Raw genomic sequence first — 27500 nt, forward strand, 5'->3', positions numbered from 1 at the left:
GATTACAAGACGTGTTTATTCATGAATCTCATTTACACAAGGACACAATATTGACCAATCACAGGTCCGTATATAACACACTAAATATGACCTTACCCACTATGACATCACAGGTCCGTAACATTCTAGAACGATACATCTTCTAGAACCATCAGAACATTGATTTACGTAGAGATGGAAACATCCACAGGAAGTAGAAACACAGGAAGTAGCCTACTGGGACAGTGGTTAGAGGTCCGTAACATTCTAGAACGATACATCTTCTAGAACCATCAGAACATTGATTTACGTAGAGATGGAAACACCCACAGGAAGTAGAAACACAGGAAGTAGAAACACAGGAAGTAGAAACACAGGAAGTAGAAACACAGGAAGTAGAAACACAGGAAGTAGAAACACAGGAAGTAGCCTACTGGGACAGCAGTTAGAGGTCCGTAACATTCTAGAACGATACATCTTCTAGAACCATCAGAACATTGATTTACGTAGAGATGGAAACACCCACAGGAAGTAGAAACACAGGAAGTAGAAACACAGGAAGTAGAAACACAGGAAGTAGAAACACAGGAAGTAGCCTACTGGGACAGCAGTTAGAGGTCCGTAACATTCTAGAACGATACATCTTCTAGAACCATCAGAACATTGATTTACGTAGAGATGGAAACATCCACAGGAAGTATAAACACAGGAAGTAGAAACACAGGAAGTAGAAACACAGGAAGTAGCCTACTGGGACAGCAGTTAGAGGTCCGTAACATTCTAGAACGATACATCTTCTAGAACCATCAGAACATTGATTTACGTAGAGATGGAAACACCCACAGGAAGTAGAAACACAGGAAGTAGAAACACAGGAAGTAGCCTACTGGGACAGCAGTTAGAGGTCCGTAACATTCTAGAACGATACATCTTCTAGAACCATCAGAACATTGATTTACGTAGAGATGGAAACATCCACAGGAAGTATAAACACAGGAAGTAGAAACACAGGAAGTAGAAACACAGGAAGTAGCCTACTGGGACAGCAGTTAGAGGTCCGTAACATTCTAGAACGATACATCTTCTAGAACCATCAGAACATTGATTTACGTAGAGATGGAAACATCCACAGGAAGTATAAACACAGGAAGTAGAAACACAGGAAGTAGAAACACAGGAAGTAGCCTACTGGGACAGCAGTTAGAGGTCCGTAACATTCTAGAACGATACATCTTCTAGAACCATCAGAACATTGATTTACGTAGAGATGGAAACACCCACAGGAAGTAGAAACACAGGAAGTAGAAACACAGGAAGTAGCCTACTGGGACAGCAGTTAGAGGTCCGTAACATTCTAGAACGATACATCTTCTAGAACCATCAGAACATTGATTTACGTAGAGATGGAAACATCCACAGGAAGTATAAACACAGGAAGTAGAAACACAGGAAGTAGAAACACAGGAAGTAGCCTACTGGGACAGCAGTTAGAGGTCCGTAACATTCTAGAACGATACATCTTCTAGAACCATCAGAACATTGATTTACGTAGAGATGGAAACATCCACAGGAAGTAGAAACACAGGAAGTAGAAACACAGGAAGTAGCCTACCGGGACAGCAGTTAGAGGTCCGTAACATTCTAGAACGATACATCTTCTAGAACCATCAGAACATTGATTTACGTAGAGATGGAAACACCCACAGGAAGTAGAAACACAGGAAGTAGAAACACAGGAAGTAGTCTACTGGGACAGCAGTTAGAGGTCAGAGGTCAGGCGAAGTAAGCGTAGAGGAATATATTAACACAGATCAGCAGAATGGCATTGACGCAGCAGAAGCGAGACCAGAACACACTCTCTCTAACGCTGGGGATTCTGGGTAACGGAACCTCCTCTGCTGGCCCCTCCGCTGAGCTGCAGAGCCCCGCCCCGCGTCCACAGACCGCCCTCCGCACCGGAGCAGAACCTTCACACACAATTCTAGAACCATCCGACACACACCGACCACCAGCCCCACCATCAGTCCCCAGAACGCTCCCTACACACACACACACACACACACACACACACACACACACACACACACACACACACACACACACACACACACACACACACACACACACACACACACACACACACACACACACCACAGAATGTAAAATCAACATTATTAAGTATGTGTCAGTCCATCTGTAGCAGAGAGCCTGATCTAGTCTTAAACAGACCCAATGTCTCTCTGTCTGTCTGTCTGACCCTGGACCTGGTGTCTGTCTGTCTGTCTGTCTGTCTGTCTGTCTGTCTGTCTGTCTGGCCTGTCTGTCTGTCTGTCTGTCTGTCTGTCTGTCTGACCCTGGACCTGGTGTCTGTCTGTCTGACCCTGGACCTGGTGTCAGTCTCTCTGTCTGTCTGTCTGACCCTGGACCTGGTGTCTGTCTGTCTGACCCTGGACCTGGTGTCAGTCTCTCTGTCTGTCTGTCTGTCTGTCTGTCTGACCCTGGACCTGGTGTCTGTCTGTCTGTCTGTCTGACCCTGGACTTGGTGTCTGTCTGTCTGTCTGTCTGTCTGTCTGTCTGACCCTGGACCTGGTGTCTGTCTGTCTGTCTGACCCTGGACTTGGTGTCTGTCTGTCTGTCTGACCCTGGACTTGGTGTCTGTCTGTCTGTCTGTCTGTCTGTCTGTCTGTCTGTCTGTCTGTCTGACCCTGGTGTCTGTCTGACCCTGGTGTCTGTCTGACCCTGGTGTCTGTCTGTCTGTCTGTCTGTCTGTCTGTCTGTCTGTCTGACCCTGGACTTGGTGTCTGTCTGTCTGTCTGTCTGTCTGTCTGTCTGTCTGTCTGACCCTGGACCTGGTGTCTGTCTGTCTGTCTGTCTGTCTGACCCTGGACTTGGTGTCTGTCTGTCTGTCTGACCCTGGACTTGGTGTCTGTCTGTCTGTCTGTCTGTCTGTCTGTCTCACCTTGGACCTGGTGTCTGTGCTCTCGGTGGCTGACAGAGGAGACCTTCTGGAGAGGTATTTCTCTCTCTTCCTCTTCAGTCAACGTCCACCACGTCAGGTTACTGTCTCTCTGTCTGTCTGTCTGTCTCTCTGTCTGTCTGTCTGTCTCACCTTGGACCTGGTGTCTGTGCTCTCGGTGGCTGACAGAGGAGACCTTCTGGAGAGGTATTTCTCTCTCTTCCTCTTCAGTCAACGTCCACCACGTCAGGTTACTGTCTCTCTGTCTGTCTGTCTCTCTGTCTGTCTGTCTGTCTGTCTGTCTGTCTGTCTGTCTGTCTGTCTGTCTGTCTGTCTCACCTTGGACCTGGTGTCTGTGCTCTCGGTGGCTGACAGAGGAGACCTTCTGGAGAGGTATTTCTCTCTCTTCCTCTTCAGTCAACGTCCACCACGTCAGGTTACTGTCTCTCTGTCTGTCTGTCTGTCTGTCTGTCTGTCTGTCTGTCTGTCTGTCTGTCTGTCTCACCTTGGACCTGGTGTCTGTCTGTCTGTCTGTCTGTCTGTCTGTCTGTCTGTCTGTCTGTCTGTCTGTCTGTCTGTCTGTCTCACCTTGGACCTGGTGTCTCTGCTCTCGGTGGCTGACAGAGGAGACCTTCTGGAGAGGTATTTCTCTCTCTTCCTCTTCAGTCAACGTCCACCACGTCAGGTTACTGTCTCTCTGTCTGTCTGTCTGTCTGTCTGTCTGTCTGTCTCACCTTGGACCTGGTGTCTCTGCTCTCGGTGGCTGACAGAGGAGACCTTCTGGAGAGGTATTTCTCTCTCTTCCTCTTCAGTCAACGTCCACCACGTCAGGTTACTGTCTCTCTGTCTGTCTGTCTGTCTCTCTGTCTGTCTGTCTGTCTGTCTGTCTGTCTGTCTGTCTGTCTGTCTCACCTTGGACCTGGTGTCTGTGCTCTCGGTGGCTGACAGAGGAGACCTTCTGGAGAGGTATTTCTCTCTCTTCCTCTTCAGTCAACGTCCACCACGTCAGGTTACGCACCTAAACAGCATCAGCAACACAGTGAAGTTCTATTCAGCTGTTCTGGAACGATGTGAAGACAAACAACGTGACATCATACCTGCTCCTCAGTGGGGGGCGGAGTCAGCAGCGATATCACCACGACGACGGCAGCAGACAGGAAGCAGAGGATGATGGCGAAGTGAAGGTAGTGAACGGAGCGCAGGACGGACGGGGCGTCGTCTTGGATACCACAACGGGGAGGCGGGAACGCGAATTCTAGAACCATCCGACACACACCGACCACCAGCCCCACCATCAGTCCCCAGAACGCTCCCTACACACACACACACACACACACACACACACACACACACACACACACACACACACACACACACACACACACACACACACACACACACACACACACACACACACACACACACACACACACACAGTGTTTCTAAAAAGTACACACTAGTTACTAGTTTCTTTTTTTAAACGCTTAGAGTTTTAAAATGCAGAAAATGTATTGCGTGACTAAAATATATTTTAAAGAATAGAACTTAAAGTCCTACTCCTGTCTCCGTAACACCTGATTAACGTAGCAAAGGGCCCATGTGAATACAGTGAGCACAGCTGTCATCAAGACAAAGGTGGCTACTTTGAAGAATCTGAAATATAAAGTATTTTTTATTAACACTTTTTTGGTTACTACATGATTCCATATGTGTTATTTCATAGTGTTGATGTCTTCACTGTTATTCTACAATGTAGAAAATAGTACAAATAAAGAAAACCCCTGGAATGAGTAGCTGTGTCCAAACTGTTGACTGGTTCTGTACATTGTTTCCTATTTAATCAGAATAATTTTAATGCTCCGACACTTGAAATGTAACTTTGCCTGTTCCTGATAACTACATCCACTAGGTGTCGCTATCACGCCTTCTGAAATGTATTTACAAAACAGTTTCTCCAACAACAAAATGTCTGACAGGCCAAGAGGGAAGACAACTGTTTATCAAACCCAGAATCAAAATGTCTAACAGACCAAGAGGGAAGACAACTGTTTATCAAACCCAGAATCAAAATGTCTAACAGACCAAGAGGGAAGACAACTGTTTACCAAACCCAGAATCAAAATGTCTAACAGACCAAGAGGGAAGACAACTGTTTATCAAACCCAGAATCAAAATGTCTAACAGACCAAGAGGGAAGACAACTGTTTATCAAACCCAGAATCAAAATGTCTAACAGACCAAGAGGGAAGACAACTGTTTACCAAACCCAGAATCAAAATGTCTAACAGACCAAGAGGGAAGACAACTGTTTATCAAACCCAGAATCAAAATGTCTAACAGACCAAGAGGGAAGACAACTGTTTACCAAACCCAGAATCAAAATGTCTAACAGACCAAGAGGGAAGACAACTGTTTATCAAACCCAGAATCAAAATGTCTAACAGACCAAGAGGGAAGACAACTGTTTATCAAACCCAGAATCAAAATGTCTAACAGACCAAGAGGGAAGACAACTGTTTATCAAACCCAGAATCAAAATGTCTAACAGACCAAGAGGGAAGACAACTGTTTATCAAACCCAGAATCAAAATGTCTAACAGACCAAGAGGGAAGACAACTGTTTACCAAACCCAGAATCAAAATGTCTAACAGACCAAGAGGGAAGACAACTGTTTATCAAACCCAGAATCAAAATGTCTAACAGACCAAGAGGGAAGACAACTGTCAAACCCAGAATCAAAATGTCTAACAGACCAAGAGGGAAGACAACTGTTTACTAAACCCAGAATCAAAATGTCTAACAGACCAAGAGGGAAGACAACTGTTTACTAAACCCAGAATCAAAATGTCTAACAGACCAAGAGGGAAGACAACTGTTTATCAAACCCAGAATCAAAATGTCTAACAGACCAAGAGGGAAGACAACTGTTTACCAAACCCAGAATCAAAATGTCTAACAGACCAAGAGGGAAGACAACTGTTTACCAAACCCAGAATCAAAATGTCTAACAGACCAAGAGGGAAGACAACTGTTTACCAAACCCAGAATCAAAATGTTTAACAGACCAAGAGGGAAGACAACTGTTTACCAAACCCAGAATCAAAATGTCTAACAGACCAAGAGGGAAGACAACTGTTTATCAAACCCAGAATCAAAATGTCTAACAGACCAAGAGGGAAGACAACAATCAAACCCAGAATCAAAATGTCTAACAGACCAAGAGGGAAGACAACTGTTTACCAAACCCAGAATCAAAATGTCTAACAGACCAAGAGGGAAGACAACTGTTTACCAAACCCAGAATCAAAATGTCTAACAGACCAAGAGGGAAGACAACTGTTTACCAAACCCAGAATCAAAATGTCTAACAGACCAAGAGGGAAGACAACTGTTTACCAAACCCAGAATCAAAATGTCTAACAGACCAAGAGGGAAGACAACTGTTTACCAAACCCAGAATCAAAATGTCTAACAGACCAAGAGGGAAGACAACTGTTTATCAAACCCAGAATCAAAATGTCTAACAGACCAAGAGGGAAGACAACTGTTTACTAAACCCAGAATCAAAATGTCTAACAGACCAAGAGGGAAGACAACTGTTTACTAAACCCAGAATCAAAATGTCTAACAGACCAAGAGGGAAGACAACTGTTTACCAAACCCAGAATCAAAATGTCTAACAGACCAAGAGGGAAGACAACTGTTTACCAAACCCAGAATCAAAATGTCTAACAGACCAAGAGGGAAGACAACTGTTTATCAAACCCAGAATCAAAATGTCTAACAGACCAAGAGGGAAGACAACTGTTTATCAAACCCAGAATCAAAATGTCTAACAGACCAAGAGGGAAGACAACAATCAAACCCAGAATCAAAATGTCTAACAGACCAAGAGGGAAGACAACTGTTTACCAAACCCAGAATCAAAATGTCTAACAGACCAAGAGGGAAGACAACAATCAAACCCAGAATCAAAATGTCTAACAGACCAAGAGGGAAGACAACTGTTTACCAAACCCAGAATCAAAATGTCTAACAGACCAAGAGGGAAGACAACTGTTTATCAAACCCAGAATCAAAATGTCTAACAGACCAAGAGGGAAGACAACTGTTTACCAAACCCAGAATCAAAATGTCTAACAGACCAAGAGGGAAGACAACTGTTTATCAAACCCAGAATCAAAATGTCTAACAGACCAAGAGGGAAGACAACTGTTTATCAAACCCAGAATCAAAATGTCTAACAGACCAAGAGGGAAGACAACTGTTTATCAAACCCAGAATCAAAATGTCTAACAGACCAAGAGGGCAGACAACTGTTTATCAAACCCAGAATCAAAATGTCTAACAGACCAAGAGGGAAGACAACTGTTTACCAAACCCAGAATCAAAATGTCTAACAGACCAAGAGGGAAGACAACTGTTTATCAAACCCAGAATCAAAATGTCTAACAGACCAAGAGGGAAGACAACTGTCAAACCCAGAATCAAAATGTCTAACAGACCAAGAGGGAAGACAACTGTTTACTAAACCCAGAATCAAAATGTCTAACAGACCAAGAGGGAAGACAACTGTTTACTAAACCCAGAATCAAAATGTCTAACAGACCAAGAGGGAAGACAACTGTTTATCAAACCCAGAATCAAAATGTCTAACAGACCAAGAGGGAAGACAACTGTTTACCAAACCCAGAATCAAAATGTCTAACAGACCAAGAGGGAAGACAACTGTTTACCAAACCCAGAATCAAAATGTCTAACAGACCAAGAGGGAAGACAACTGTTTACCAAACCCAGAATCAAAATGTTTAACAGACCAAGAGGGAAGACAACTGTTTACCAAACCCAGAATCAAAATGTCTAACAGACCAAGAGGGAAGACAACTGTTTATCAAACCCAGAATCAAAATGTCTAACAGACCAAGAGGGAAGACAACAATCAAACCCAGAATCAAAATGTCTAACAGACCAAGAGGGAAGACAACTGTTTACCAAACCCAGAATCAAAATGTCTAACAGACCAAGAGGGAAGACAACTGTTTACCAAACCCAGAATCAAAATGTCTAACAGACCAAGAGGGAAGACAACTGTTTACCAAACCCAGAATCAAAATGTCTAACAGACCAAGAGGGAAGACAACTGTTTACCAAACCCAGAATCAAAATGTCTAACAGACCAAGAGGGAAGACAACTGTTTACCAAACCCAGAATCAAAATGTCTAACAGACCAAGAGGGAAGACAACTGTTTATCAAACCCAGAATCAAAATGTCTAACAGACCAAGAGGGAAGACAACTGTTTACTAAACCCAGAATCAAAATGTCTAACAGACCAAGAGGGAAGACAACTGTTTACTAAACCCAGAATCAAAATGTCTAACAGACCAAGAGGGAAGACAACTGTTTACCAAACCCAGAATCAAAATGTCTAACAGACCAAGAGGGAAGACAACTGTTTACCAAACCCAGAATCAAAATGTCTAACAGACCAAGAGGGAAGACAACTGTTTATCAAACCCAGAATCAAAATGTCTAACAGACCAAGAGGGAAGACAACTGTTTATCAAACCCAGAATCAAAATGTCTAACAGACCAAGAGGGAAGACAACAATCAAACCCAGAATCAAAATGTCTAACAGACCAAGAGGGAAGACAACTGTTTACCAAACCCAGAATCAAAATGTCTAACAGACCAAGAGGGAAGACAACAATCAAACCCAGAATCAAAATGTCTAACAGACCAAGAGGGAAGACAACTGTTTACCAAACCCAGAATCAAAATGTCTAACAGACCAAGAGGGAAGACAACTGTTTATCAAACCCAGAATCAAAATGTCTAACAGACCAAGAGGGAAGACAACTGTTTACCAAACCCAGAATCAAAATGTCTAACAGACCAAGAGGGAAGACAACTGTTTACCAAACCCAGAATCAAAATGTCTAACAGACCAAGAGGGAAGACAACTGTTTACCAAACCCAGAATCAAAATGTCTAACAGACCAAGAGGGAAGACAACTGTTTATCAAACCCAGAATCAAAATGTCTAACAGACCAAGAGGGAAGACAACTGTTTATCAAACCCAGAATCAAAATGTCTAACAGACCAAGAGGGAAGACAACAATCAAACCCAGAATCAAAATGTCTAACAGACCAAGAGGGAAGACAACTGTTTACTAAACCCAGAATCAAAATGTCATGACTGTCATGAAAAGGGATGGGATTCTTGACTGTCAGTTGGTAGACCACAGAGTCATGGGTTCGTTTCCCTCTAACCCAAATGAAAAGGGATTCTTGACTGTCAGTTGGTAGACCACAGAGTCATGGGTTCGTTTCCCTCTAACCCAAATGAACAGGGATTCTTGACTGTCAGTTGGTAGACCACAGAGTCATGGGTTCGTTTCCCGTTAACCCAAATGAAAAGGGATTCATGACTGTCAGTTGGTAGACCACAGAGTCATGGGTTCGTTTCCCGCTAACCCAAATGAAAAGGGATTCATGACTGTCAGTTGGTAGACCACAGAGTCATGGGTTCGTTTCCCTCTAACCCAAATGAAAAGGGATTCTTGACTGTCAGTTGGTAGACCAGAGTCATGGGTTCGTTTCCCGTTAACCCAAATGAACAGGGATTCTTGACTGTCATTTGGTAGACCACTGAGTCATGGGTTCGTTTCCCTCTAACCCAAATGAAAAGGGATTCTTGACTGTTAGTTGGTAGACCACAGAGTCATGGGTTCGTTTCCCGTTAACCCAAATGAAAAGGGATTCTTGACTGTCAGTTGGTAGACCACAGAGTCCTGGGTTCGTTTCCCTCTAACCCAAATGAAAAGGGATTCATGACTGTCAGTTGGTAGACCACTGAGTCATGGGTTCGTTTCCCGTTAACCCAAATGAAAAGGGATTCTTGACTGTCATTTGGTAGACCACAGAGTCATGGGTTCGTTTCCCGCTAACCCAAATGAAAAGGGATTCTTGACTGTCAGTTGGTAGACCACAGTGTCATGGGTTCGTTTCCCGTTAACCCAAATGAAAAGGGATTCTTGACTGTCAGTTGGTAGACCACAGAGTCATGGGTTCGTTTCCCTCTAACCCAAATGAAAAGGGATTCATGACTGTCAGTTGGTAGACCACTGAGTCATGGGTTCGTTTCCCGTTAACCAAAATGAAAAGGGATTCTTGACTGTCATTTGGTAGACCACAGAGTCATGGGTTCGTTTCCCGCTAACCCAAATGAAAAGGGATTCTTGACTGTCTGTTGGTAGACCAGAGTCATGGGTTCGTTTCCCGCTAACCCAAATGAACAGGGATTCTTGACTGTCAGTTGGTAGACCACAGAGTCATGGGTTCGTTTCCCTCTAACCCAAATGAAAAGCGATTCTTGACTGTCAGTTGGTAGACCACAGAGTCATGGGTTCGTTTCCTGCTAACCCAAATGAAAAGGGATTCTTGACTGTCATTTGGTAGACCACTGAGTCATGGGTTCGTTTCCCTCTAACCAAAATGAAAAGGGATTCATGACTGTCATTTGGTAGACCACAGAGTCATGGGTTCGTTTCCCTCTAACCCAAATGAAAAGGGATTCATGACTGTCAGTTGGTAGACCACAGAGTCATGGGTTCGTTTCCTGCTAACCCAAATGAAAAGGGATTCATGACTGTCAGTTGGTAGACCACAGAGTCATGGGTTCGTTTCCTGCTAACCCAAATGAAAAGGGATTCTTGACTGTCAGTTGGTAGACCACAGAGTCATGGGTTCGTTTCCCGTTAACCAAAATGAAAAGGGATTCTTGACTGTCAGTTGGTAGACCACAGAGTCATGGGTTCGTTTCCCGCTAACCCAAATGAAAAGGGATTCTTGACTGTCAGTTGGTAGACCACAGAGTCATGGGTTCGTTTCCCTCTAACCCAAATGAACAGGGATTCTTGACTGTCAGTTGGTAGACCACAGAGTCATGGGTTCGTTTCCCGTTAACCCAAATGAAAAGGGATTCATGACTGTCAGTTGGTAGACCACAGAGTCATGGGTTCGTTTCCCGCTAACCCAAATGAAAAGGGATTCTTGACTGTCAGTTGGTAGACCACAGAGTCATGGGTTCGTTTCCCTCTAACCCAAATGAAAAGGGATTCTTGACTGTCAGTTGGTAGACCAGAGTCATGGGTTCGTTTCCCGTTAACCCAAATGAAAAGGGATTCATGACTGTCAGTTGGTAGACCAGAGTCATGGGTTCGTTTCCCTCTAACCCAAATGAAAAGGGATTCTTGACTGTCATTTGGTAGACCACAGAGTCATGGGTTCGTTTCCCTCTAACCCAAATGAAAAGGGATTCTTGACTGTCAGTTGGTAGACCACAGAGTCATGGGTTCGTTTCCCGTTAACCCAAATGAACAGGGATTCTTGACTGTCATTTGGTAGACCACTGAGTCATGGGTTCGTTTCCCTCTAACCCAAATGAAAAGGGATTCTTGACTGTCAGTTGGTAGACCACAGAGTCATGGGTTCGTTTCCCGTTAACCCAAATGAAAAGGGATTCTTGACTGTCAGTTGGTAGACCACAGAGTCCTGGGTTCGTTTCCCTCTAACCCAAATGAAAAGGGATTCATGACTGTCAGTTGGTAGACCACTGAGTCATGGGTTCGTTTCCCGTTAACCCAAATGAAAAGGGATTCTTGACTGTCATTTGGTAGACCACAGAGTCATGGGTTCGTTTCCCGCTAACCCAAATGAAAAGGGATTCTTGACTGTCAGTTGGTAGACCACAGTGTCATGGGTTCGTTTCCCGTTAACCCAAATGAAAAGGGATTCTTGACTGTCAGTTGGTAGACCACAGAGTCATGGGTTCGTTTCCCTCTAACCCAAATGAAAAGGGATTCATGACTGTCAGTTGGTAGACCACTGAGTCATGGGTTCGTTTCCCGTTAACCAAAATGAAAAGGGATTCTTGACTGTCATTTGGTAGACCACAGAGTCATGGGTTCGTTTCCCGCTAACCCAAATGAAAAGGGATTCTTGACTGTCTGTTGGTAGACCAGAGTCATGGGTTCGTTTCCCGCTAACCCAAATGAACAGGGATTCTTGACTGTCAGTTGGTAGACCACAGAGTCATGGGTTCGTTTCCCTCTAACCCAAATGAAAAGCGATTCTTGACTGTCAGTTGGTAGACCACAGAGTCATGGGTTCGTTTCCTGCTAACCCAAATGAAAAGGGATTCTTGACTGTCAGTTGGTAGACCACTGAGTCATGGGTTCGTTTCCCTCTAACCAAAATGAAAAGGGATTCATGACTGTCATTTGGTAGACCACAGAGTCATGGGTTCGTTTCCCTCTAACCCAAATGAAAAGGGATTCATGACTGTCAGTTGGTAGACCACAGAGTCATGGGTTCGTTTCCCTCTAACCCAAATGAAAAGGGATTCATGACTGTCAGTTGGTAGACCACAGAGTCATGGGTTCGTTTCCCTCTAACCCAAATGAAAAGGGATTCATGACTGTCAGTTGGTAGACCACAGAGTCATGGGTTCGTTTCCCTCTAACCCAAATGAAAAGGGATTCATGACTGTCAGTTGGTAGACCACAGAGTCATGGGTTCGTTTCCCTCTAACCCAAATGAACAGGGATTCTTGACTGTCAGTTGGTAGACCACAGAGTCATGGGTTCGTTTCCCTCTAACCCAAATGAAAAGGGATTCATGACTGTCAGTTGGTAGACCACAGAGTCATGGGTTCGTTTCCCGTTAACCCAAATGAAAAGGGATTCTTGACTGTCAGTTGGTAGACCACAGAGTCATGGGTTCGTTTCCCGCTAACCCAAATGAAAAGGGATTCATGACTGTCAGTTGGTAGACCACAGAGTCATGGGTTCGTTTCCCGCTAACCCAAATGAAAAGGGATTCTTGACTGTCAGTTGGTAGACCACAGAGTCATGGGTTCGTTTCCCTCTAACCCAAATGAAAAGGGATTCATGACTGTCAGTTGGTAGACCACAGAGTCATGGGTTCGTTTCCCGTTAACCCAAATGAAAAGGGATTCTTGACTGTCAGTTGGTAGACCACTGAGTCATGGGTTCGTTTCCCGTTAACCCAAATGAACAGGGATTCTTGACTGTCAGTTGGTAGACCACAGAGTCATGGGTTCGTTTCCTGCTAACCCAAATGAAAAGGGATTCTTGACTGTCAGTTGGTAGACCACAGAGTCATGGGTTCGTTTCCCGCTAACCCAAATGAAAAGGGATTCTTGACTGTCAGTTGGTAGACCACAGAGTCATGGGTTCGTTTCCCTCTAACCCAAATGAAAAGGGATTCTTGACTGTCAGTTGGTAGACCACAGAGTCATGGGTTCGTTTCCCGCTAACCCAAATGAAAAGGGATTCATGACTGTCAGTTGGTAGACCAGAGTCATGGGTTCGTTTCCCGCTAACCCAAATGAAAAGGGATTCTGGAATGAAGTGTGTGTTACCTGCTCGTTTGTTCTGGTCCAGAAGATAGCCAATGAGAAGACAGCGGTAACGGGTGGAGCCAGGTAACTGGTCACTGATTGGATGTAAACGTAGAGCTGTCCGCTATTGGCCGACTGCAGGATTGGAATCCACACCACGCTTATCACCACCAGAATCACTGTTACTATCCTACACGCACGCACGCACGGACACAGACACAGACACAGACACAGACACAGACACAGACACAGACACAGACACAGTGGAGATTTAGGAACCGTTTACAATGACATCATCTCTTTAAGAATAGAACCTATGACTGACCTGCTGACCAATAGCAGCTGTTCCTGTGTGAGTGACGGACCTGCCGACCAATAGACTGGCCTGCCGACCAATAACAGCTGTTCCTGTGTGAGTGACTGACCTGCCGACCAATAGCAGCTGTTCCTGTGTGAGTGACGGACCTGCCGACCAATAGCAGCTGTTCCTGTGTGAGTGACTGACCTGCCGGACCAATAACAGCTGTTCCTGTGTGAGTGACTGACCTGCTGACCAATAGCAGCTGTTCCTGTGTGAGTGACGGACCTGCCGACCAATAGACTGGCCTGCCGACCAATAACAGCTGTTCCTGTGTGAGTGACTGACCTGCCGACCAATAACAGCTGTTCTTGTGTGAGTGACTGACCTGCCGACCAATAGCAGCTGTTTCTGTGTGAGTGACTGACCTGCCGACTAATAACAGCTGTTCCAGTGTGATTGACTGACCTGCCGACCAATAGCAGCTGTTCCAGTGTGAGTGACTGACCTGCCGACCAATAACAGCTGTTCCTGTGTGAGTGACTGACCTGCCGACCAATAGCAGCTGTTCCTGTGTGAGTGACTGACCTGCCGACCAATAGCAGCTGTTCCTGTGTGAGTGACTGACCTGCCGACCAATAGCAGCTGTTCCTGTGTGATTGACTGACCTGCCGACCAATAGCAGCTGTTCCAGTGTGAGTGACTGACCTGCCGACCAATAGCAGCTGTTCCAGTGTGAGTGACTGACCTGCCGACCAATAGCAGCTCCCGTTCCGAGGCGTACGCGCGGTACTTCTTCCAGATGTCCATGGTGAAGAGCGTGGAGGAGGAGTTAAAGATAGAGGTCAACGATGACATCAGAGCCGCCATCATCACTGCTATCATCAGCCCCCGCAGACCTAAACACACACACATGGAATCATCAGCCCCCATCAGACCTAAACACACACACATGGAATCATCAGCCCCCCCCCCCAGACCTAAACACACACACATGGAATCATCAGCCCCCCCCCCAGACCTAAACACACACACATGGAATCATCAGCCCCCCCAGACCTAAACACACACACATGGAATCATCAGCCCCCCATCAGACCTAAACACACACACATGGAATCATCAGCCCCCCATCAGACCTAAACACACACACATGGAATCATCAGCCCCCATCAGACCTAAACACACACACATGGAATCATCAGGCCCCCAGACCTAAACACACACACATGGAATCATCAACCCCCCATCAGACCTAAACACACACATGGAATCATCAGCCCCCCCAGACCTAAACACACACACATGGAATCATCAGCCCCCCCCCAGACCTAAACACACACACATGGAATTATCAGCCCCCCCAGACCTAAACACACACACATGGAACCATCAGCCCCCCCAGACCTAAACACACACACATGGAATCATCAGCCCCCCCCAGACCTAAACACACACACATGGAATCATCAGCCCCCCCCAGACCTAAACACACACACATGGAATCATCAGCCCCCCCCCCAGACCTAAACACACACACACATGGAATCATCAGCCCCCCCCAGACCTAAACACACACACATGGAATCATCAGCCCCCCCCCCAGACCTAAACACACACACATGGAATCATCAGCCCCCCCCCAGACCTAAACACACACACATGGAATCATCAGCCCCCCCAGACCTAAACACACACACATGGAATCATCAGCCCCCCCAGACCTAAACACACACACATGGAATCATCAGCCCCCCCCCCCAGACCTAAACACACACACATGGAATCATCAGCCCCCCCCCCCCAGACCTAAACACACACACATGGAATCATCAGCCCCCCCCCAGACCTAAACACACACACATGGAATCATCAGCCCCCCCAGACCTAAACACACACACATGGAATCATCAGCCCCCCCCATCAGACCTAAACACACACACATGGAATCATCAGCCCCCCCAGACCTAAACACACACACATGGAATCATCAGCCACCCCCAGACCTAAACACACACACATGGAATCATCAGCCCCCCCCCAGACCTAAACACACACACATGGAATCATCAGCCCCCCCCCAGACCTAAACACACACACATGGAATCATCAGCCCCCCCCCCAGACCTAAACACACACACATGGAATCATCAGCCCCCCCCATCAGACCTAAACACACACACATGGAATCATCAGCCCCCATCAGACCTAAACACACACACATGGAATCATCAGCCCCCCCCCCAGACCTAAACACACACACATGGAATCATCAGCCCCCGCAGACCTAAACACACACATGGAATCATCAGCCCCCCCCAGACCTAAACACACACACATGGAATCATCAGCCCCCCCCATCAGACCTAAACACACACACATGGAATCATCAGCCCCCCCCAGACCTAAACACACACACATGGAATCATCAGCCCCCCCCAGACCTAAACACACACACATGGAATCATCAGCCCCCCCCCCAGACCTAAACACACACACATGGAATCATCAGCCCCCCCCCCCAGACCTAAACACACACACATGGAATCACTTCTAACTGCAGTATAAAACCACAGGAGCTGATTCAAGGTATTGTCTATTCCAATTCAAGCCAACCCCACGGAATTGTCTATTCCAATTCAAGCCAACCCCACGGTATTGTCTATTCCAATTCAAGCCAACCCCATGGTATTGTCTATTCCAATTCAAGCCAACCAAATGGTATTGTCTATTCCAATTCAAGCCAACCCCACGGTATTGTCTATTCCAATTCAAGCCAACCCCATGGTATTGTCTATTCCAATTCAAGCCAACCCCAGGGTATTGTCTATTCCAATTCAAGCCAACCCCACGGTATTGTCTATTCCAATTCAAGCCAACCCCACGGTATTGTCTATTCCAATTCAAGCCAACCCCACGGTATTGTCTATTCCAATTCAAGCCAACCCCACGGTATTGTCTATTCCAATTCAAGCCAACCCCATGGTATTGTCTATTCCAATTCAAGCCAACCCCACGGTATTGTCTATTCCAATTCAAGCCAACCCCACGGTATTGTCTATTCCAATTCAAGCCAACCCCACGGTATTGTCTATTCCAATTCAAGCCAACCCCACGGTAAAGTCTATTCCAATTCAAGCCAACCCCACGGTATTGTCTATTCCAATTCAAGCCAACCCCACGGTATTGTCTATTCCAATTCAAGCCAACCCCACGGTATTGTCTATTCCAATTCAAGCCAACCCCACGGTATTGTCTATTCCAATTCAAGCCAACCCCAGGGTATTGTCTATTCCAATTCAAGCCAACCCCACGGTATTGTCTATTCCAATTCAAGCCAACCACAGGGTATTGTCTATTCCAATTCAAGCCAACCCCACGGAATTCATTCTACACCACCCAGAGACATGACTGATACATTCTACACCACCCAGAGACATGACTGATACATTCTACACTACACCATCCAGAGACATGACTGATACATTCTACACCACCCAGAGACATGACTGATACATTCTACACCACCCAGAGACATGACTGATACATTCTACACTACACCACACAGAGACATGACTGATACATTCTACACTACACCACCCAGAGACATGACTGATACATTCTACACTACACCACCCAGAGACATGACTGATACATTCTACACCACCCAGAGACATGACTGATACATTCTACACTACACCACCCAGAGACATGACTGATACATTCTACACTACACCACCCAGAGACATGACTGATACATTCTACACTACACCACCCAGAGACATGACTGATACATTCTACACCACCCAGAGACATGACTGATACATTCTACACCACCCAGAGACATGACTGATACATTCTACACCACCCAGAGACATGACTGATACATTCTACACTACACCACCCAGAGACATGACTGATACATTCTACACCACCCAGAGACATGACTGATACATTCTACACCACCCAGAGACATGACTGATACATTCTACACCACCCAGAGACATGACTGATACATTCTACACTACACCACCCAGAGACATGACTGATACATTCTACACAACCCAGAGACATGACTGATACATTCTACACTACACCACCCAGAGACATGACTGATACATTCTACACCACCCAGAGACATGACTGATACATTCTACACTACACCACCCAGAGACATGACTGATACATTCTACACTACACCACCCAGAGACATGACTGATACATTCTACACTACACCACCCAGAGACATGACTGATACATTCTACACCACCCAGAGACATGACTGATACATTCTACACCACCCAGAGACATGACTGATATATTCTACACCACCCAGAGACATGACTGATACATTCTACACCACCCAGAGACATGACTGATACATTCTACACTACACCACCCAGAGACATGACTGATACATTCTACACCACCCAGAGACATGACTGATACATTCTACACTACACCACCCAGAGACATGACTGATACATTCTACACCACCCAGAGACATGACTGATACATTCTACACCACCCAGAGACATGACTGATACATTCTACACCACCCAGAGACATGACTGATACATTCTACACTACACCACCCAGAGACATGACTGATACATTCTACACCACCCAGAGACATGACTGATACATTCTACACTACACCACCCAGAGACATGACGGATACATTCTACACTACACCACCCAGAGACATGACTGATACATTCTACACCACCCAGAGACATGACTGATACATTCTACACCACCCAGAGACATGACTGATACATTCTACACCACCCAGAGACATGACTGATACATTCTACACCACCCAGAGACATGACTGATACATTCTACACCACCCAGAGACATGACTGATACATTCTACACCACCCAGAGACATGACTGATACATTCTACACCACCCAGAGACATGACTGATACATTCTACACTACACCACCCAGAGACATGACTGATACATTCTACACTACACCACCCAGAGACATGACTGATACATTCTACACCACCCAGAGACATGACTGATACATTCTACACCACCCAGAGACATGACTGATACATTCTACACTACACCACCCAGAGACATGACTGATACATTCTACACCACCCAGAGACATGACTGATACATTCTACACCACCCAGAGACATGACTGATACATTCTACACCACCCAGAGACATGACTGATACATTCTACACCACCCAGAGACATGACTGATACATTCTACACCACCCAGAGACATGACTGATACATTCTACACCACCCAGAGACATGACTGATACATTCTACACTACACCACCCAGAGACATGACTGATACATTCTACACTACACCACCCAGAGACATGACTGATACATTCTACACCACCCAGAGACATGACTGATACATTCTACACCACCCAGAGACATGACTGATACATTCTACACCACCCAGAGACATGACTGATACATTCTACACCACCCAGAGACATGACTGATACATTCTACACCACCCAGAGACATGACTGATACATTCTACACCACCCAGAGACATGACTGATACATTCTACACCACCCAGAGACATGACTGATACATTCTACACCACCCAGAGACATGACTGATACATTCTACACTACACCACCCAGAGACATGACTGATACATTCTACACTACACCACCCAGAGACATGACTGATACATTCTACACCACCCAGAGACATGACTGATACATTCTACACCACCCAGAGACATGACTGATACATTCTACACCACCCAGAGACATGACTGATACATTCTACACCACCCAGAGACATGACTGATACATTCTACACTACACCACCCAGAGACATGACTGATACATTCTACACTACACCACCCAGAGACATGACTGATACATTCTACACCACCCAGAGACATGACTGATACATTCTACACCACCCAGAGACATGACTGATACATTCTACACTACACCACCCAGAGACATGACTGATACATTCTGCACTACACCACCAAGAGACATGACTGATACATTCTACACTACACCACCCAGAGACATGACTGATACATTCTACACCACCCAGAGACATGACTGATACATTCTACACCACCCAGAGACATGACTGATACATTCTACACCACCCAGAGACATGACTGATACATTCTACACTACACCACCCAGAGACATGACTGATACATTCTACACTACACCACCCAGAGACATGACTGATACATTCTACACTACACCACCCAGAGACATGACTGATACATTCTACACTACACCACCCAGAGACATGACTGATACATTCTACACCACCCAGAGACATGACTGATACATTCTACACCACCCAGAGACATGACTGATACATTCTACACCACCCAGAGACATGACTGATACATTCTACACTACACCACCCAGAGACATGACTGATACATTCTACACCACCCAGAGACATGACTGATACATTCTACACCACCCAGAGACATGACTGATACATTCTACACCACCCAGAGACATGACTGATACATTCTACACTACACCACCCAGAGACATGACTGATACATTCTACACTACACCACCCAGAGACATGACTGATACATTCTACACTACACCACCCAGAGACATGACTGATACATTCTACACTACACCACCCAGAGACATGACTGATACATTCTACACTACACCACCCAGAGACATGACTGATACATTCTACACTACACCACCCAGAGACATGACTGATACATTCTACACCACCCAGAGACATGACTGATACATTCTACACCACCCAGAGACATGACTGATACATTCTACACCACCCAGAGACATGACTGATACATTCTACACCACCCAGAGACATGACTGATACATTCTACACTACACCACCCAGAGACATGACTGATACATTCTACACTACACCACCCAGAGACATGACTGATACATTCTACACTACACCACCCAGAGACATGACTGATACATTCTACACTACACCACCCAGAGACATGACTGATACATTCTACACCACCCAGAGACATGACTGATACATTCTACACCACCCAGAGACATGACTGATACATTCTACACCACCCAGAGACATGACTGATACATTCTACACTACACCACCCAGAGACATGACTGATACATTCTACACTACACCACCCAGAGACATGACTGATACATTCTACACTACACCACCCAGAGACATGACTGATACATTCTACACTACACCACCCAGAGACATGACTGATACATTCTACACCACCCAGAGACATGACTGATACATTCTACACTACACCACCCAGAGACATGACTGATACATTCTACACTACACCACCCAGAGACATGACTGATACATTCTACACTACACCACCCAGAGACATGACTGATACATTCTACTCCACCCAGAGACATGACTGATACATTCTACACCACCCAGAGACATGACTGATACATTCTACACCACCCAGAGACATGACTGATACATTCTACACCACCCAGAGACATGACTGATACATTCTACACTACACCACCCAGAGACATGACTGATACATTCTACACTACACCACCCAGAGACATGACTGATACATTCTACACTACACCACCCAGAGACATGACTGATACATTCTACACCACCCAGAGACATGACTGATACATTCTACACCACCCAGAGACATGACTGATACATTCTACACCACCCAGAGACATGACTGATACATTCTACACTACACCACCCAGAGACATGACTGATACATTCTACACTACACCACCCAGAGACATGACTGATACATTCTACACTACACCACCCAGAGACATGACTGATACATTCTACACTACACCACCCAGAGACATGACTGATACATTCTACACCACCCAGAGACATGACTGATACATTCTACACCACCCAGAGACATGACTGATACATTCTACACCACCCAGAGACATGACTGATACATTCTACACCACCCAGAGACATGACTGATACATTCTACACTACACTACCCAGAGACATGACTGATACATTCTACACTACACCACCCAGAGACATGACTGATACATTCTACACTACACCACCCAGAGACATGACTGATACATTCTACACTACACCACCCAGAGACATGACTGATACATTCTACACCACCCAGAGACATGACTGATACATTCTACACTACACCACCCAGAGACATGACTGATACATTCTACACCACCCAGAGACATGACTGATACATTCTACACTACACCACCCAGAGACATGACTGATACATTCTACACCACCCAGAGACATGACTGATACATTCTACACCACCCAGAGACATGACTGATACATTCTACACCACCCAGAGACATGACTGATACATTCTACACTACACCACCCAGAGACATGACTGATACATTCTACACTACACCACCCAGAGACATGACTGATACATTCTACACTACACCACCCAGAGACATGACTGATACATTCTACACTACACCACCCAGAGACATGACTGATACATTCTACACCACCCAGAGACATGACTGATACATTCTACACCACCCAGAGACATGACTGATACATTCTACACCACCCAGAGACATGACTGATACATTCTACACCACCCAGAGACATGACTGATACATTCTACACTACACCACCCAGAGACATGACTGATACATTCTACACTACACCACCCAGAGACATGACTGATACATTCTACACTACACCACCCAGAGACATGACTGATACATTCTACACCACCCAGAGACATGACTGATACATTCTACACCACCCAGAGACATGACTGATACATTCTACACTACACCATCCAGAGACATGACTGATACATTCTACACCACCCAGAGACATGACTGATACATTCTACACCACCCAGAGACATGACTGATACATTCTACACCACCCAGAGACATGACTGATACATTCTACACCACCCAGAGACATGACTGATACATTCTACACCACCCAGAGACATGACTGATACATTCTACACCACCCAGAGACATGACTGATACATTCTACACTACACCACCCAGAGACATGACTGATACATTCTACACTACACCACCCAGAGACATGACTGATACATTCTACACCACCCAGAGACATGACTGATACATTCTACACCACCCAGAGACATGACTGATACATTCTACACTACACCATCCAGAGACATGACTGATACATTCTACACCACCCAGAGACATGACTGATACATTCTACACCACCCAGAGACATGACTGATACATTCTACACCACCCAGAGACATGACTGATACATTCTACACCACCCAGAGACATGACTGATACATTCTACACCACCCAGAGACATGACTGATACATTCTACACTACACCATCCAGAGACATGACTGATACATTCTACACTACACCACCCAGAGACATGACTGATACATTCTACACCACCCAGAGACATGACTGATACATTCTACACCACCCAGAGACATGACTGATACATTCTACACCACCCAGAGACATGACTGATACATTCTACACCACCCAGAGACATGACTGATACATTCTACACTACACCACCCAGAGACATGACTGATACATTCTACACTACACCACCCAGAGACATGACTGATACATTCTACACTACACCACCCAGAGACATGACTGATACTAGGCTTTTACACACAGCATTACACACACATTCTCACTCCCTCTCTCACAGACACACTCACTCACCGCTGGGCATGAGTTCGATGACCAGTTTGGGGAAGGCGATGTTGGAGCAGCCCACCTCTGCTCCACACACCCTCACACACTCCTCTGGGTCCACACACCCCACCGAGTCTGGAACACACAATTATAACCCTGGTTTTAATGTCTAAGATTATTATACACAATTATTACCCTGGTTTTAATGTCTATGATTATCACACACACCCTCACACACTCCTCTGGGTCCACACACCCCACCGAGTCTGGAACACACCATTATTACCCTGGTTTTAATATCTATGATTATTATACACCATTATTACCCTGGTTTTAATGTCTATGACTTTAAACACCATTATAACCCTGGTTTTAATGTCTATGATTATTATACACCATTATTACCCTGGTTTTAATGTCTATGATTATTATACACCATTATTACCCTGGTTTTAATGTCTATGATTATTACACACACCATTATAACCCTGGTTTTAATGTCTATGATTATAATACACCATTATTACCCTGGTTTTAATGTCTATGATTATTATACACCATTATTACCCTGGTTTTAATGTCTATGATTATTATACACCATTATTACCCTGGTTTTAATGTCTATGATTATTATACACCATTATTACCCTGGTTTTAATGTCTATGATTATTATACACCATTATTACCCTGGTTTTAATGTCTATGATTATTATACACCATTATTACCCTGGTTTTAATGTCTATGATTATAATACACCATTATTACCCTGGTTTTAATGTCTATGATTATAATACACCAATATTACCCTGGTTTTAATGTCTATGATTATTATACACCATTATAACCCTGGTTTTAATGTCTATGATTATTATACACCATTATTACCCTGGTTTTAATGTCTATGATTATTACACACCATTATTACCCTGGTTTTAATGTCTATGACTTTAAACACCATTATAACCCTGGTTTTAATATATATGATTATAATACACACCATTATTACCCTCGTTCCATTGGAAATGAATGTACTTCTGGTGAACCAAAATGCAAAACACAGTCGGTGTGATCGAGGCGTAACCTGCTACAAAAAAAGTCAATTCTGACAAAAGCAGGATACCTTCTAGCCACGACACATGAGGCGGGGTTATAGTGTTTCTAGGTTCTCTATTATTCTCTGACCCACTAACCGGACACTCCGCCCTCGAGTCCCCGGTGAGAACAGCTTCCGTTACCGAGTTCACAGCTCGAGTTACAGACCAGACATGCTAGATCTCCGCGATACAGGATAATTAGCGGTTATTAACTCTCGTTATTATTAACCGGTCGTTTTGTATTTGGGACTTTTGGAACTTTGTCTATAAAGGACAATACACTTCTGGAAGAAACTCCGCAGAGTTTTGTCTCGAAACTGCTTCGCCTTTCAACAGTTTTCTGGAGGAACTAAACGGGATCTAGGAAGTAGCTCGCTTGCAGTAAAATAGAACCGAGAGAAACGTTTTTAACCGCAGACGAGACGTTTTGAAAGGAGTCGTGTCATCAGAATAGTTGAACAAGTCACCCACTTCCGGCTGGATTATAACGGCTGCTGTTTGAAAAGATCCTCTGACTCACACTAACACACATCCATGCCCCCGGTGCTCGACCGGAACGGTCATGTGACGGGTGTGGCGGGGTGGAGAATGTTGTCCCGGTTTACCTGTGTCTGCGTGTTTGTGCATGAGATGTGGTTTGAGGCTCCGCTGGGAGATTAACCCGTGATCATCTCACAGAGACGTTTCACATTCAGCCCGTAACTATTGAGTTCTGATCAAATTCTATTGGGTTTTACAACACGAGGAGACGCACCGACTCAATTTGGACGACCGGTAGTTTATACGGTGCTGCTGATTAACCAGTCGGTCTGGCTCGGTTTCTGTCGGCTTTGAGGAGAAAAGTCGCCGTTTTATTTATTTTAAACTTTATTAGTGTTTTATGGGACACGTCGCGGGAAGCTGCTGTACACGGATACGAATACAACATGAGCTGAGACAGTTTAACTACTCCTTAAGGAAAGGTTTGGATAAATCTCCCGGTTCAACCGAATACAACATGAGCTGAGACAGTTTAACTACTCCTTAAGGAAAGGTTTGGATAAATCTCCCGGTTCAACCGAATACAACATGAGCTGAGACAGTTTAACTACTCCTTAAGGAAAGGTTTGGATAAATCTCCCGGTTCAACCGAATACAACATGAGCTGAGACAGTTTAATTACTCATTAAGGAAAGGTTTGGATAAATCTCCCGGTTCAACCGTGGATTGTATATTTCATGTTCTTCAGTAAACACTCGGTCTGTAATATCTATAGGGTTATATTATTGATCCGTCGGTGATTATCAGTTCGGTATTGATACGGTGTAGCGCCATGGCTCTGTCTCAGGTGCAGTGTCTCGATGAGCATCACGTCAACTGGCGTGTGACCGAGTCCAAACCCGAGTTCTTTTACAGCGAGGACCAGCGGCTCGCCTTAGAGGCTCTGCTGACCGGGGGGCGAGAGGCCTTTAGCACCTACCTCGGTGACCACGGCCTCCGAAACTTCCTGTCTGAACCGGAGCTCCTGCGGCTGGCGCGCACCGTGGAGGCCTACCGGCCTGGGAGCGAGCACCTCAAGGCCGAGGCGGGAGCGAGCAGCGCGTCCCCGAAGGAGTATGACGGGGGAAATGGGCCACTGTCATTACAGTACTGGCCCGACCGCTCTGAAGATTCTATACCCGACCTGGACCTGGGCTGGCCCGACGCCGCGTCATACCGAGGAGTGACACGCGTCAACGTGCACACGCAGCCCCCAGCTGATGGACACACACACATCAAGGAGGTGGTCCGGAAGGCTATAGCACAGGCTCAGAAGGTAGACTACACACTATAGACTATATCACAGGCTCAGAAGGTAGACTACACACTATAGACTATATCACAGGCTCAGAAGGTAGACTACACACTACACACTACAGACTATATCACAGGCTCAGAAGGTAGACTACACACTACAGACTACAGACTATATCACAGGCTCAGAAGGTAGACTACACACTACACACTACAGACTATATCACAGGCTCAGAAGGTAGACTACACACTACAGACTACAGACTATATCACAGGCTCAGAAGGTAGACTACACACTACAGACTACAGACTATATCACAGGCTCAGAAGGTAGACTACACACTACAGACTATATCACAGGCTCAGAAGGTAGACTACACACACTACAGACTACAGACTATATCACAGGCTCAGAAGGTAGACTACACACACTACAGACTACAGACTATATCACAGGCTCAGAAGGTAGACTACACACTACAGACTACAGACTATATCACAGGCTCAGAAGGTAGACTACACACTACAGACTACAGACTATAGCACAGGCTCAGAAGGTAGACTACACACACTACAGACTACAGACTATATCACAGGCTCAGAAGGTAGACTACACACTACAGACTACAGACTATAGCACAGGCTCAGAAGGTAGACTACACACTACAGACTACAGACTATATCACAGGCTCAGAAGGTAGACTACACACTACACACTACAGACTATATCACAGGCTCAGAAGGTAGACTACACACTACAGACTACAGACTATATCACAGGCTCAGAAGGTAGACTACACACTACACACTACAGACTATATCACAGGCTCAGAAGGTAGACTACACACTACACACTACAGACTATATCACAGGCTCAGAAGGTAGACTACACACTACAGACTATATCACAGGCTCAGAAGGTAGACTACACACTACAGACTACAGACTATATCACAGGCTCAGAAGGTAGACTACACACTACAGACTACAGACTATATCACAGGCTCAGAAGGTAGACTACACACTACAGACTATATCACAGGCTCAGAAGGTAGACTACACACACTACAGACTACAGACTATATCACAGGCTCAGAAGGTAGACTACACACACTACAGACTACAGACTATATCACAGGCTCAGAAGGTAGACTACACACTACAGACTACAGACTATAGCACAGGCTCAGAAGGTAGACTACACACTACAGACTACAGACTATAGCACAGGCTCAGAAGGTAGACTACACACTACAGACTACAGACTATATCACAGGCTCAGAAGGTAGACTACACACTACAGACTACAGA

General features: G+C 45.2%; 2 protein-coding genes across 3 annotated transcripts in view; one reads left to right on the forward strand and one right to left on the reverse strand.

Annotated features, from left to right (window-relative positions):
* The window catches only part of LOC129843333 (sodium/mannose cotransporter SLC5A10-like), a 174417-nt gene that overhangs the window by 3 nt on the left and 146914 nt on the right, over nucleotides 1-27500 (reverse strand). The window contains exons 10-15 of one of the 2 annotated variants that reach the window (XM_055911968.1): nucleotides 23348-23455; nucleotides 14411-14561; nucleotides 13386-13554; nucleotides 4033-4248; nucleotides 3868-3953; nucleotides 1-1960 (exon numbers count right to left, since the gene is read on the reverse strand). The exon at nucleotides 1-1960 is cut by the window's left edge and continues 3 nt beyond it. In XM_055911968.1, the coding sequence (XP_055767943.1) occupies nucleotides 1753-1960; nucleotides 3868-3953; nucleotides 4033-4248; nucleotides 13386-13554; nucleotides 14411-14561; nucleotides 23348-23455 (938 nt within the window). In that variant the 3' untranslated portion in view covers nucleotides 1-1752. Of the gene's footprint in view, nucleotides 1961-3847; nucleotides 3954-4032; nucleotides 4249-13385; nucleotides 13555-14410; nucleotides 14562-23347; nucleotides 23456-27500 lie in introns of both variants that reach the window. The other variant, XM_055911967.1, reaches the window with a different exon arrangement.
* LOC129843334 (protein FAM83G-like) overlaps nucleotides 24528-27500 on the forward strand; it is a 50797-nt gene continuing 47824 nt past the window's right edge. The window contains exon 1 of the mRNA XM_055911969.1: nucleotides 24528-26211. Within this exon, the coding sequence (XP_055767944.1) occupies nucleotides 25729-26211 (483 nt within the window). The 5' untranslated portion in view covers nucleotides 24528-25728. The remainder of the gene's footprint in view (nucleotides 26212-27500) is intronic.

The sequence above is a fragment of the Salvelinus fontinalis genome, unplaced genomic scaffold, assembly GCF_029448725.1.
Source record: "Salvelinus fontinalis isolate EN_2023a unplaced genomic scaffold, ASM2944872v1 scaffold_0118, whole genome shotgun sequence".
NCBI lineage: Eukaryota > Metazoa > Chordata > Actinopteri > Salmoniformes > Salmonidae > Salvelinus > Salvelinus fontinalis.